The sequence below is a fragment of the Delphinus delphis genome, chromosome 1 (assembly GCF_949987515.2).
Source record: "Delphinus delphis chromosome 1, mDelDel1.2, whole genome shotgun sequence".
Taxonomy (NCBI): domain Eukaryota; kingdom Metazoa; phylum Chordata; class Mammalia; order Artiodactyla; family Delphinidae; genus Delphinus; species Delphinus delphis.
Genome location: NC_082683.1, coordinates 644,881 through 656,135, shown reverse-complemented (window position 1 = coordinate 656,135; position 11,255 = coordinate 644,881). Strand labels below are relative to the sequence as shown.

At 48.6% G+C, this 11,255-nt stretch overlaps 1 protein-coding gene across 5 annotated transcripts in view; it reads left to right on the top strand.

Moving 5' to 3' along the window:
- Nucleotides 1-11,255, top strand: part of LOC132426162 (cyclin-dependent kinase 11B) — a 39,432-nt gene that overhangs the window by 22,163 nt on the left and 6,014 nt on the right. For 2 of the 5 annotated variants that reach the window (XM_060012988.1, XM_060012978.1), the window contains 4 exons: nucleotides 4,684-4,807; nucleotides 5,609-5,724; nucleotides 6,712-6,839; nucleotides 7,641-7,779. In XM_060012988.1, coding sequence (XP_059868971.1) covers nucleotides 4,684-4,807; nucleotides 5,609-5,724; nucleotides 6,712-6,839; nucleotides 7,641-7,779 — 507 coding nt within the window. Of the gene's footprint in view, nucleotides 1-268; nucleotides 335-437; nucleotides 679-4,683; nucleotides 4,808-4,879; nucleotides 4,927-5,608; nucleotides 5,725-6,711; nucleotides 6,840-7,640; nucleotides 7,780-11,255 lie in introns of those variants that run through there. The other 3 variants (XM_060012994.1, XM_060013005.1, XM_060013015.1) reach the window with 3 other exon arrangements.

Genomic DNA, 11,255 nt, shown 5'->3' with positions numbered 1-11,255 from the left:
ACCGGGCACCCGACCAGGCCAGGCCCGGACTTCCGACGAACCCGAGCTGCCAGCAGGGACTCGCCCCGCCCCGGCACGCCGGGTGTCGTCAGCAGTCGGCGCCGAGGCCCGTAATAACGCGCTAGCGCGCGCCCGGCACTCTGCGCAGGTCTAGTGTCGGCGGCGGGGAGGGGGGTTGGGGGGGTGGGGGTGAATGGGTGGGGTGGGGTGGGCCCGCCCATGGGGCCCGCCCTCCGTCGTCATCAGCCCGCGCCGACGCAGGAAGTGACGACGCTCCTGGCGCGCGCCGGGCAGTTTCTTCTCAGGCTCCGGGTCCGGCGGCGGTGGCGTAGGGGTGAGTGGCGGCGGGCCGGGCGGGGCGGGGCGGGGCGGAGCGGGGCGCGGCCGGCTCACCTAAACTCTCGGATCCCGGCGGGCCTCGAGCGCGTGGGCCGGGGCGGGCGACACTCTTCGGCCATCTCGCCCGGCGCGGAACTCGGGGTGGAGGAGGCGGCGGGCCCAGGAGCTCCCCGAGCCAACTTCTGCCGGTCCGAACCACGAGCTAGCGCGACTGAACCCCAAGAACCGGGAACCCGCGGCCTGGTCTCCGAGCGCGCCCTCGGAGCAACCACCCAGGCCTCCCCGTATCCCGTGCTGGGGCTGCAGCCGTCCGATGGGCCAGTGACCCACGCAGCCCAGGTCGTCTTCCTTTTTTTTTTTAAAAAAAATTTATTTTATTTATTTATTAATTTATTTTTTGGCTGTATTGGGCCTTCGTTGTTGCGCGCGGGCTTTTCTCTGATTGCGGCGAGCGGGGGCTACTCTGCGGTGCGCGGTCTTCTCACTGCGGTGGCTTCTCTTGTTGCGGAGCAGGGTCTCTAGGCGCGCGGGCTTCAGTAGTTGCAGCACACGGGCTCAGTAGTTGTAGCTCGCGGCCTCAGTAGTTGTGGTGCGCGGGCTTAGTTGCTCCGCGGCATGTGGGATCTTCCCGGACCAGGGCCCGAACCCGTGTCCCCTGCATTGGCAGGCGGATTCTTAACCACTGCGCCATCAGGGAAGCCCCCAGGTCGTCTTTCTAATAAATCCTCCTGACGGCAAAAACAGTGCTTGGTGAGTGCCAGGTACTGAGCTACGAGCTTTACCTGGGTGATCTCATTTAATCCCCAGTGATACTGTCATATAGGTGGTTTTCTTACCGTTTACGGAATGGTAAGCTGAGATGAAGTAACTAGCCCTGGACAGCACAGGAATGACAGCAAAGAAATTGGAATCCAAGTGGTCATTTTCCAGAGCCCATCACTTTTTTTTTTTAATCTTTCTTTCTAGTTTTTCAGTTTTTCTAAAATCAGCAAAGTGGTTCGGTCATACATGTATATACGTTCTTTTTTTATCTTCTTTTCTGTTACGGGTTTATCACAGGAAATTGTATATATAATGCCCTGTGCTCTACAGTAGGACCTTGTTGTTTATCCGTCCTGTGTATAACAGTTTGCTTCTGCTGACCCCAAACTCCCAGTCCTTCCCTCCCCCCCCCCCCCACAGTCACAAGTCTGTTTTCTATGTCTGTGACTCTTTCTGTTTTCTAGATAAGTTCATTTGTGTCTCTTCTTTTTTTTGTTTTCGGCCACACGTGGCTTCTGGGATCTTAGTTCCCTGACCAGGGATTGAACCCAGGCCCCAGCAGTGAAAGCACCGAGTCTTAACCACTGGACCGCCAGGGAAGTCCCATTTGTGTCATATTTTAGATGCCACATATAAGTGATATCACACGGTATTTGTCTTTCTCTTTCTGACTTAGTTTACTTAGTATGACAATCTCTAGGTCCATCCAAGTTGCTGCAAATGGCATTATTTCATTCTTTTTTTTAAATTTTAATAATACATTTTATTTAACCCAATATTTCTAAAATATTACTATTTCACCGTGTAATAATCAGTGTAAAATTATTAATGAGGTATTTTACATTTTTTACACAAAGTCTTTGAAATCCAGTGTGTATTTTATACTTAAAGCGCAGCTTAATTCAGCCTGGCCACAGTTGAAGTGCTCAATAGCTACATGTGGCTAGTGGCTACCATTCTGGACAGCAGTTAATTTAAGGTGTGAATTCTATACACAGTTATAATCTCAGACAAGTAGAGGTATTTCCAACTGTACCCATGGACAAATTGATAGTGAATTCATGTTTGGAATATTAATTGTATAGCATTTGGACATGGAAAATTTATTCTTGAATTATGAATAAGTGGTTTAAGTGAACCCGATTATTGCGTATTATTACATGCAGCTACTGAAATAGGCACTTCCACATATTACCACATTTAATCCTTTCAAAAAACACCTGGTAGGGCTTCCCTGGTGACGCAGTGGTTGAGAGTCCGCCTGCCGATGCAGGGGACGTGGGTTCATGCCCCGGTCCGGGAGGATCCCACATGCCGTGGAGCGGCTGGGCCTGTGGGCCATGGCCGCTGAGCCTGCGCGTCCGGATCCTGTGCTCCGCAACGGGAGAGGCCACGGCAGTGAGAGGCCCGCGTACAGCAAAAAAAAAAAAAACACCTGGTAAAGGATCGTTATCGAGATTGAAACAGTAGACCTGTGCCCAATATCCACTTCACCCTTCTTCTAGTTTGCCTTTCTGAAAGGCAGAGAGTGGAACGCTGAATACCATGGTTTCCAGACTCCCATGAAACTAGGGTTCTCAGTGTGATTTACATTCAGCCAGTCACATACACATACGTGAGATTTGAAGGCTGGAAGTGAGGCAGAGACTGCATTTGGGTGGGGGGCGCATTTTTGCCATTTCTACAGGCACAGGAACCGATTTTTTGGCAGCAGAATTAAAGAGACATGCCATTGTCCAGTTTCTACCTGTGGATGTTGAGAAGCAGGGTCCTGGGCATCCGTGTTGCTGGGGCAGATCAGAGCAAATACAGCATGGCCCTGGAGTCAGTGGCAATAGTGGCAGTGTCTTTCTAATTAAGTGGACTTTTGAAAGTTGTGGTTTCCCAAAGATAGCCATAAATTCTGTGCATCCTAGAACATTCTGCATCCTAATGGGGTCCTCTGGTGGTCTTTGAGCAGTTGTCTTCCAGTTCCAGTCCCATCCTTCCAAACTCTGGGGTGCTGGAGCTGGGGCTGCTCACTGCATCTCCGCTTTGCCATCTGGCGCCCGCATAGGTTCTACCAATAGGAGGTAATAGAGGCTTGTCTTGGGTGTCCACAAGATGAGTAGATCTCCACACCTGCCCACCAGGATCTGGAAGGTTTATATAGAGGCCTTAACGGGTTTATTCGCATATGTAGTCCAAATGGTCTCAGTAACACATTGCTCTCTCCAGGCAGCATCCTTGAAAATGTATTTCATTCTTTTTTATGGCTGAGTAATAGTCCATTGTATATACGTACCACATCTTTATCCATCCATCTGTCAATGGATATTTAGGTTGCTTCCATATCTTGGCTAGTGTAAATAGTGCTGCTATGAACATGGGGGAGGAGGTGTGTGTATCCTTTTTAATTATAGTTTTGCCTGGATATATGCCCAGGAGTGGGATTGCTAGATCATATGGTAGTTCTATTTTTAGTTTTCTGAGGAACCTCCATACTGTTCTGCGTAGTGGCTAAGCCAACTTACATTCTTACTAACAGTGTAGGACGTTTCCCTTTTTTCCATACCCTCTCTAGCATTTGTTATTGATGGCCATTCTGATGGGTGTGAGGTGGTACCTTGTTGTAGTTTTGATTTGCATTTCTCTAGTAATTATCGATGTTGAGCATCTTTACATGTGCCTGTTGGCCATTTGTTTTCTTCTTTGGAGTAACGTCTATTTAGGTCTTCTGTCCTTTTTGTTTGTTTGTTTGTTTTTTGCGGTACGCGGGCCTCTCACTGTTGTGGCCTCTCCCGTTGCGGAGCACAGGCTCCGGACTCGCAGGCTCAGCGACCATGGCTCACGGGCCCAGCCACTCTGCGGCACGTGGGATCTTCCCGGACCGGGGCACGCACCCGTGTCCCCTGCATCGGCAGGCGGACTCTCAACCACTGCGCCACTAGGGAAGCTCTCTGTCCTTTTTTCAATTGGGTTGTTTGGTTTTTTGTTGTTGAGTTGTATGAGCTGTTTGTATATTTTGCAAATTAAGCCCTGTCAGTCACATCGTTTGCAAATGTTTTCAGCCAGTCCGTAGGTTGTCTTTTCGTTTTGTTTACGGTTTCCTTTGCTGTGTAAAAGCTTGTAAGTTTGATTAGGTTCTATTTGTTTATTTTTGCTTTATTTCTGTTGCCTTGGGAGACTGCCCTAAGAAAACACTGGTGCCATTTATGTCAGAGAATGTTTTGCCTGTGATCTCTTCTAGGAGGTTTAGAGTGTCATGTCTTCTGTTTAAGGCTTTAAGCCATTTTGAGTTTATTTCTGTGTATGGTGTGAGGGTGTGTTCTAACTTCATTGATTTACATGCAGCTGCCCAGCTTTCCCAGCACAGCTTGCTGAAGAGACTGTCTTTTTCCTATTGTATATTCTTGCCTCTTTTGTCGAAGATTAATTGACCATAGGTGTGTGGGTTTATTTCTGGCAGAGCCCATCCCTCTTAACAAAGATTTGTACTGAAGCGCTCAAAAGTGGCAAGGCACAAGTGTGCAGAAACAGCATAGCATCAAACCGCAGTTTGCTGAGTCCTGACACAGTTTGAATTCTTCGTCTTTTTTGCAGTGTTTTAACTCAAATGGGTGATGAAAAGGACTCTTGGAAAGTGAAAACTTTAGATGAAATTCTTCAGGAAAAGAAACGACGGAAGGAACAAGAGGAGAAAGCAGAGATAAAACGCTTAAAAAATGTAAGCCATGTTTTTTAAGTAAGTGTTTTTTTTAAAGGAGATTTAATTTCTTTGCCCTCATTTTTCCATTAGAACAACGCTTCTTCGGTGAAGTTCTTTTGTACTTCCAAATGTCGCAGGTGAGCCCAAAATCTATTCTAAAAATTAACAAAAACATTCAGATACTCAGTTTACATTGACAGCAGATCGATAACATACTAAAGCTGCATATAGATGACCACAGCCACGTGGAAAATAAAGTATTTTGAACCTAAAATCACTAGTGCGGTTGGGCTTATTTTTCTCATTTCATCATTATGTTTATGACACCATTTCCAAGTATTTTTAGCATAGTAGGAAGCGGCCTTGAAATTAGTATTATTGTTTTACACCTTTCTTGGTTTGCCTAATAACATAGGAAAACTTTAGTAATTTGATAAGGGGCATTGAAAGACATTCCTCTTCTGATAAGTTTAGCAGCAGATCTTTCTTACGTATTTATGAGTACTTTTTGAGATACTGTAAAGTATTTGGTGTATAAAATATGCTTTAAGGCTCAGTTATGGCTAATATAAACAGCTAACAGACTTGTCACAGAGTCTAATGTCCCCTGTCGTATACGCTGGTGTTAAATTTCTCAGGTTCTGGGTTACAGAGAGTTGTACGAAAAATCAACGGGATTTGAAGGGAAGTTTTTTATATTTTATAACATTGGTCCACTCAAAGTGTGTATGAAAGTTTGTTTTCGGATAGTGGCAAGGTTTGAGTATTATGAAAAATAGGCTTATCTGTAAGGAAAATTGCTTTCTCCTTGCTTCTTAGTCTGATGACCGGGATTCCAAGCGGGATTCCCTGGAGGAGGGGGAGCTGAGGGACCACCGCATGGAGATAACGATAAGGAACTCGCCGTATAGAAGAGAGGGCTCCATGGAGGACAGGTGAGAGGGCCGTGGCGCTGGAGGAGCCCAGCGGCTGCAGGTGCGCTCCCCTGAGGAGGCAGGCTGAGCCCATGACGGGGCTGTGGTCCTGGCTGGCCCTTCTCAGTGTTATTTTGAAAGTTTGAGGTCATGACCTGAGGTTTACCTCTAGACTGAAATGACTCTTGTGTGGTGTCAGTTACCAGCTCTCCCCTCTTCTTAGGAAAAGCCTGAGCGTGTGTTCCTTTCTTTGTGATCATTCTGCAGTGAAGTGAACACCATTCACGTGGTACATGTAGAGAATTCTGCTGTATGTTTGTGATGATTTGTATAATTACTGTCTAAAATTATCTACAAATAAACCAAAGTAGCTGCTGAAAGATACTTGGAGCAAGGCCTTGATACAGAAACGGTCCTACCGAGGTCTGTATGTTCTGACGTTTCTTCCCGTGCTGTGCTTTCTCCTCACTTGTTTTCTTCTCATGTCCATCATCAAGCAGTTAACAACAACATAACCAGAAATTAAGGCAAAAAGGCATAGGGTGTGAATTCTTCCAAGATTTTGGTTATATAATCAGTTGAAAATATTGTTAAATGACCTTTTGAGGTCATTAAGTTTGATTAAAATTGCGGGACCTTTTTTAACGACTTTATTATGGTGTGAATGACAAACTGCACAGATTTCAGGTGTGTGGTTTGATACGTTGTTATATACCTGTAAGCTCTCCCCACGACCAAGATCATGAATACCCTAGAAGTTCCTCAGAGAGGCCTTTCTGTTCCATGTTGCACATTGATTCCCCACTTAACACTTTCCATCTGAATCTGTATTTAGTATACAGTTTGGGCCTAGGTTTCATAATGAACATCATCTTTTAGCTGATGGTTGAGGTTCACCTGTCTGTTCTGAACCCGTCACCTCTCTGGGTTGAAGACACTCCACGATACCCCGGTGCTCCTCACATTACTTTCTCAGGCGTGATGTAATGCTGTGGTGTCTTATTTCAGAGGAGAGGAAGATGATTCTTTGGCTATCAAACCACCCCAGCAAATGTCTCGGAAAGAAAAAGCTCATCACAGGAAAGATGAAAAGAGAAAAGAGAAACGTAGGCATCGTAGTCATTCCACAGAAGGGGGTACAGAGCATTTGTTTTCTTTTGTATTGTGTTCAGATGCGGTCTCGTTCCTATTTCATGATCTACTGCCTTCTCCAAAGCACAGTTGAAAGCGAAGAGAATAAAATTTTAGCTAACAGCATAAATTTATTGTAGATCATTCCGAATAGATGCATTGTTTTCCTTCTATGTTTTCTTCTGTGTGTTTCCCCCTGATTGCATTGTTCTGGGGTAGTTTGTCTGCCTACAGAATTGTCTTAATTCAACAAGGGAAAACACAGTCTTCAATGCTAAATTGCTTTAACTAAGAAACAGATGCTTGATAAAACTGAAATAATGGGTTTTATTTCATACCAGTATTAAAGAGCTTCTTAGGGGTGTAGGGAAAACTGGGCCTGGGGCCTGATATAAATCTCATTGTTAAACTCAGTTGGCTAACGTGGTGTATGACGTAGTGTAGAAACTAAAAGGCGATAAGCTTCGTCCCGTATCCTTTACAAGTGGGGATTTCTTTTTAAATCGTGAAACTGTTACAGTCTAATCACAGTTTATTTAATACAGAAAATTAGAAAGAAAGATGGAGATCACAGTTCTATTCAGTGATAATCACATTATTTTTGGTTTTTTCTTAACTGGAGGCTTACTGCATAGAGTGTTATATTTTCATCCTCTTTTTTTTTTTCTTTTTTTTTTTTTAACAGAAAGTCATGATTGTTTCTCCAAGTCAATGATTAGATATTTTTTCTTTTCTTCACTGGCTATTTTCAAGTTGAGTTTCTGGAGGTTAAGTTTCTTGGTATGACACATCCTGTTTGCCACTAGGGAAGCATGCCAGAGTGAAGGAGAAGGAGAGAGAGCACGAGCGCCGTAAACGGCACCGAGAAGAGCAGGATAAGGCCCGGCGGGAGTGGGAGCGACAGAAGCGGAGGGAGCTGGCGCGGGAGCACTCCCGGAGGGAGAGGTGAGGCTGGCGGCCCGGGTGGGCGGTGCCTCTGCGCCCGCCTGTGACACGGGCCTGCAGGGAGGGGTGCTGCTGGACGGAGCTGGGGGTCCAAGAGGAATCAAGAGGCGAGGAGCGAAGGTTTGGGCTGGACATACAGCCGTAGGGGAAGGAGAGAGAGGAGGGAGGGGTGGCAGGTGGCTGGAGGAGGGGAGCGGCTGTCCACACCCGAGCCCGACGCCCCCGGAGAGGAGGGCGAGGGCTGCTGTCCAGGCCCGGGTGGAGCCACTCTGGGGGTAGCCAGTCCCTGCACATGAGTTCTGAGGCAGAGTCAGTGCGGGGAGGCCTGGGGTGTGGGCGATTCCCCGTCTGCTCACTCGGCAGGTGTGTGCGGAGCGCCTGCTCTGCACCAGCTCTGTTCCAAGGGGCCTTGTCCAGGAAGACCAACAAGATGTGTTGCTTAGGGTTGTCTGGGGTCGCAGCAGAAATAGACTCTGGTTCTTCCAAACAAGAAACAAAAGGAGAAGTGACAAAGGCAATCCCAAAGGCCTTGAAATGGCCCAGGAGCTGGGATACCAGACTCCTGGGCGTTCGTCTCCAGGTGCCTCTGTGCGGGCTTAGAGTTCCAGGAGAGAGCATCTGTTCACCCCAGATCTGTTCTGCGTGGCCCAGGTGTGAGTCCTAGGGCCACCTCTGGGTCCTGCAGTCATTTCCAGAGAGAGCTTGAGAGCTGCGCTGCTTCACGGAAGGGAAGTAGCAGGCTGGAAGGTGCTGACATTCCCAGCAGCCAGGGCTGAACAGAGGGCAGGTACAGCAGGTGTGAGGAGAGCCTTCGTTCTCAGGACTCAGGGAGTGTGAGAGGTGCAGCTGGGAGGTTGGTGTCTAAGGCCACTGTGAGGCCAGCAGAGCCTTCAGTGTCCTGGCTGCTGGCACATGACACACTCACGTTTGCTAAGCCCTGTGCTCTGTCCAGTGTGGTCCAGTCACACAGCTGTGCAGACACGGTGGTGACCCCAAGGAAGCCAAGCTTGAAAATAAAGAGGAGCACATGGAAAAATGCAGCAGTGGCCACATTGTACAAGGGAGACAAGAGTTCACAGGGTCATTAGCCCAGCGGCTTACTAAACAGCAACAACTGGGAGGAAAAATTCGAGCGCAGGGTAGTTGCAAGATGTTACCTAGAATGTCCAGTTTTCAACAAGAAGTTTTGAGACATACAAAGACGTAAGAAGGTTTGACCCCGTATTAAGGAAGAAAGACACAGTAGACAGCGTTTCCAGATTTGGCGAAGACTTGGAAGCAAGGAACCTGAAGACGGAGCAACAGACTTCACGCCTTCTGAAGACAGAGGGGAAAGGATCTTCAATCTCAAGATCTGTGGGACAGCATCCAGTGTACCAGCACACGTGCGGCGTGTGGGAGGGAAGGGGGGGCACAGAGGCGGCTTTTAAATAATGACTTGAGTGCTTCCCAGATTTGATGAAAACCGTTTTATCTACACATCCGAGAAACTCAGTGAGCGCCAGGTAGGATAAGTACAAAGTCACAGCCAGACTGGGGAAGTTAGTGAGAAATTCATGAAGGGCAACAGCGAGCGGGGTGCTTCTCATCAGAAACCGGGGGCCACAGGCAGGAACCCGGCCAGCCCGGAATTCTGTATCCAGCACAGCCAGCCTCAGAAGTGAGGGGCAAATAAAGGCCTTCCCAGGTGAACAGAGGCTGGGGGACAGGTGGACACAGCACTGCAGCCACAGCCGCGGGACATGGATTGCCCCAAGAGCTCCTGGGATGAGTTTTCAACAGAGACCGTGTGCCAGGCCGTGGAACAAGTCTGAAATTTAAAAGAATTGAGGCCATACAAAGTATGCCCTCTTATCACAGAAGAATTCAATTAGAAGTCAGCAACAGGGCTTCCCTGGTGGCGCAGGGGTTAAGAATCCACCTGCCAATGCAGGGGACACGGGTTTGAGCCCTGGTCCAGGAATATCCCACATGCTGCGGAGCAACTAAGCCCGTGTGCCACAGCTACTGAGCCTGCGCTCTAGAGCCCGTGAGCCAGAACTGCTGAGCCCGTGAGCCACAACTGCGGAAGCCTACGTGCCTAGAGCCCGTGCTCCGCAACAAGAGAAGCCACCACAATGAGAAGCCCGCGCACCGCACCAAAGAGCAGCCCCCGCGCACTGCAACTAGAGAAAGCCTGCACGCAGCAACAAAGACCCAACACAGCCAAAAATAAATTTCTATTAAAAAAAAAGCAACAGAACGAAACCTGGGGAAATCCTCAAATGTTGGGAATCTAACAACCCGTTTGTGAAAAACCCATGGCCCGAAGAAAAAATTGTAAGGAAAAACAAAATATTTTGAACTTTTTTTTTTTTGGTCGCGACTCGAAGCTTGTAGGGTCTTAGTACCCTGACTAGGGATCAAACCCAGGCCCCAGCGGTGGAAGCGCCAAGTCCTAACCACTGGACCACCAGGGAATTCCCTGAAAATATTTTGAACGAGAGCAAAGACAGTGTGTCAGAACCTAGGGATGCGGCTCCAGCTGTGCTTGGAGTGAGGTGTTTTCAGCTGTAAGCAGCTAAACCGGGAAGCAGAGAAGGAAGTTTCGGGTCAATAACCTAACCTTCTACCCAAAGAAACCAGAAAAAAAGCAAACTCATCCCGAAGCAAGCCGAAGAAACGTTGGGAAATGCAGAGCAGGGAGAAGCAGGCTTGGGAGGCGGGGGGGGGCCCCAGGCGGTACGATCCGTGGGTGCTGGGAGTGTCCTGAAGCCGGCTTGTGATGGTTGCCCGATTCCAGGGGTGTGTTCAGAGAAACTGAGCTCGCGGGTTGGATTCTGTATGGAAGCTATACCTCCACTTGCTGTGTTTGTTTTGCCGTACTGCGCGGCATGAAACCGAAGCCGCACTCCCTGCACTGGAAGCGCGGCGCCCTAACCGCTGGGCCGCCAGGGAAGTCTCCTTCCGCTTTTATCTGGGGGTAGTTTGGATTCACTGGCATTTATAAGACAGTGCGTGGAGCCCAGTAGCCGTGGTCCGGCCCCTCCAGTGGTGACGTCTGACTGTGTGGAAAGCACTGGCGGCCCTGGTTGCGCTCTCACCGTTTTTTGCTTGTGCTCATTTCTGTGTGTATAATGCTGCCTTGTTTGTTCAACGTGTTCGCTTTTAAAGTTGTATTTGGACTTAACCCTGTAGGGACCTGAGCGTTAACGGACTGATGAGTTTTAACTCTTTGGCGTCCGGTGCCGCCGACCCCCCGTGTTTCGGTCACTGGTCACTGATATTTCCTGACCCCCACACGACAGCTGGCCCCAGGATCCGCAGGGCGCCCGGCCCAGGTCTGTGGCTCCCCCGCCTTTCCACAGATGGGCTCTCCCAGCCCTTGGGGGCCCAGAACGACTTGGCTTCTGGTAGAGGTGGATTTACATTGTGTGCACGGAGGGAAATCCTCTTGGCGATCTCGGTGGAGCTGGCGAGCAGAATGTTCTGGAGCC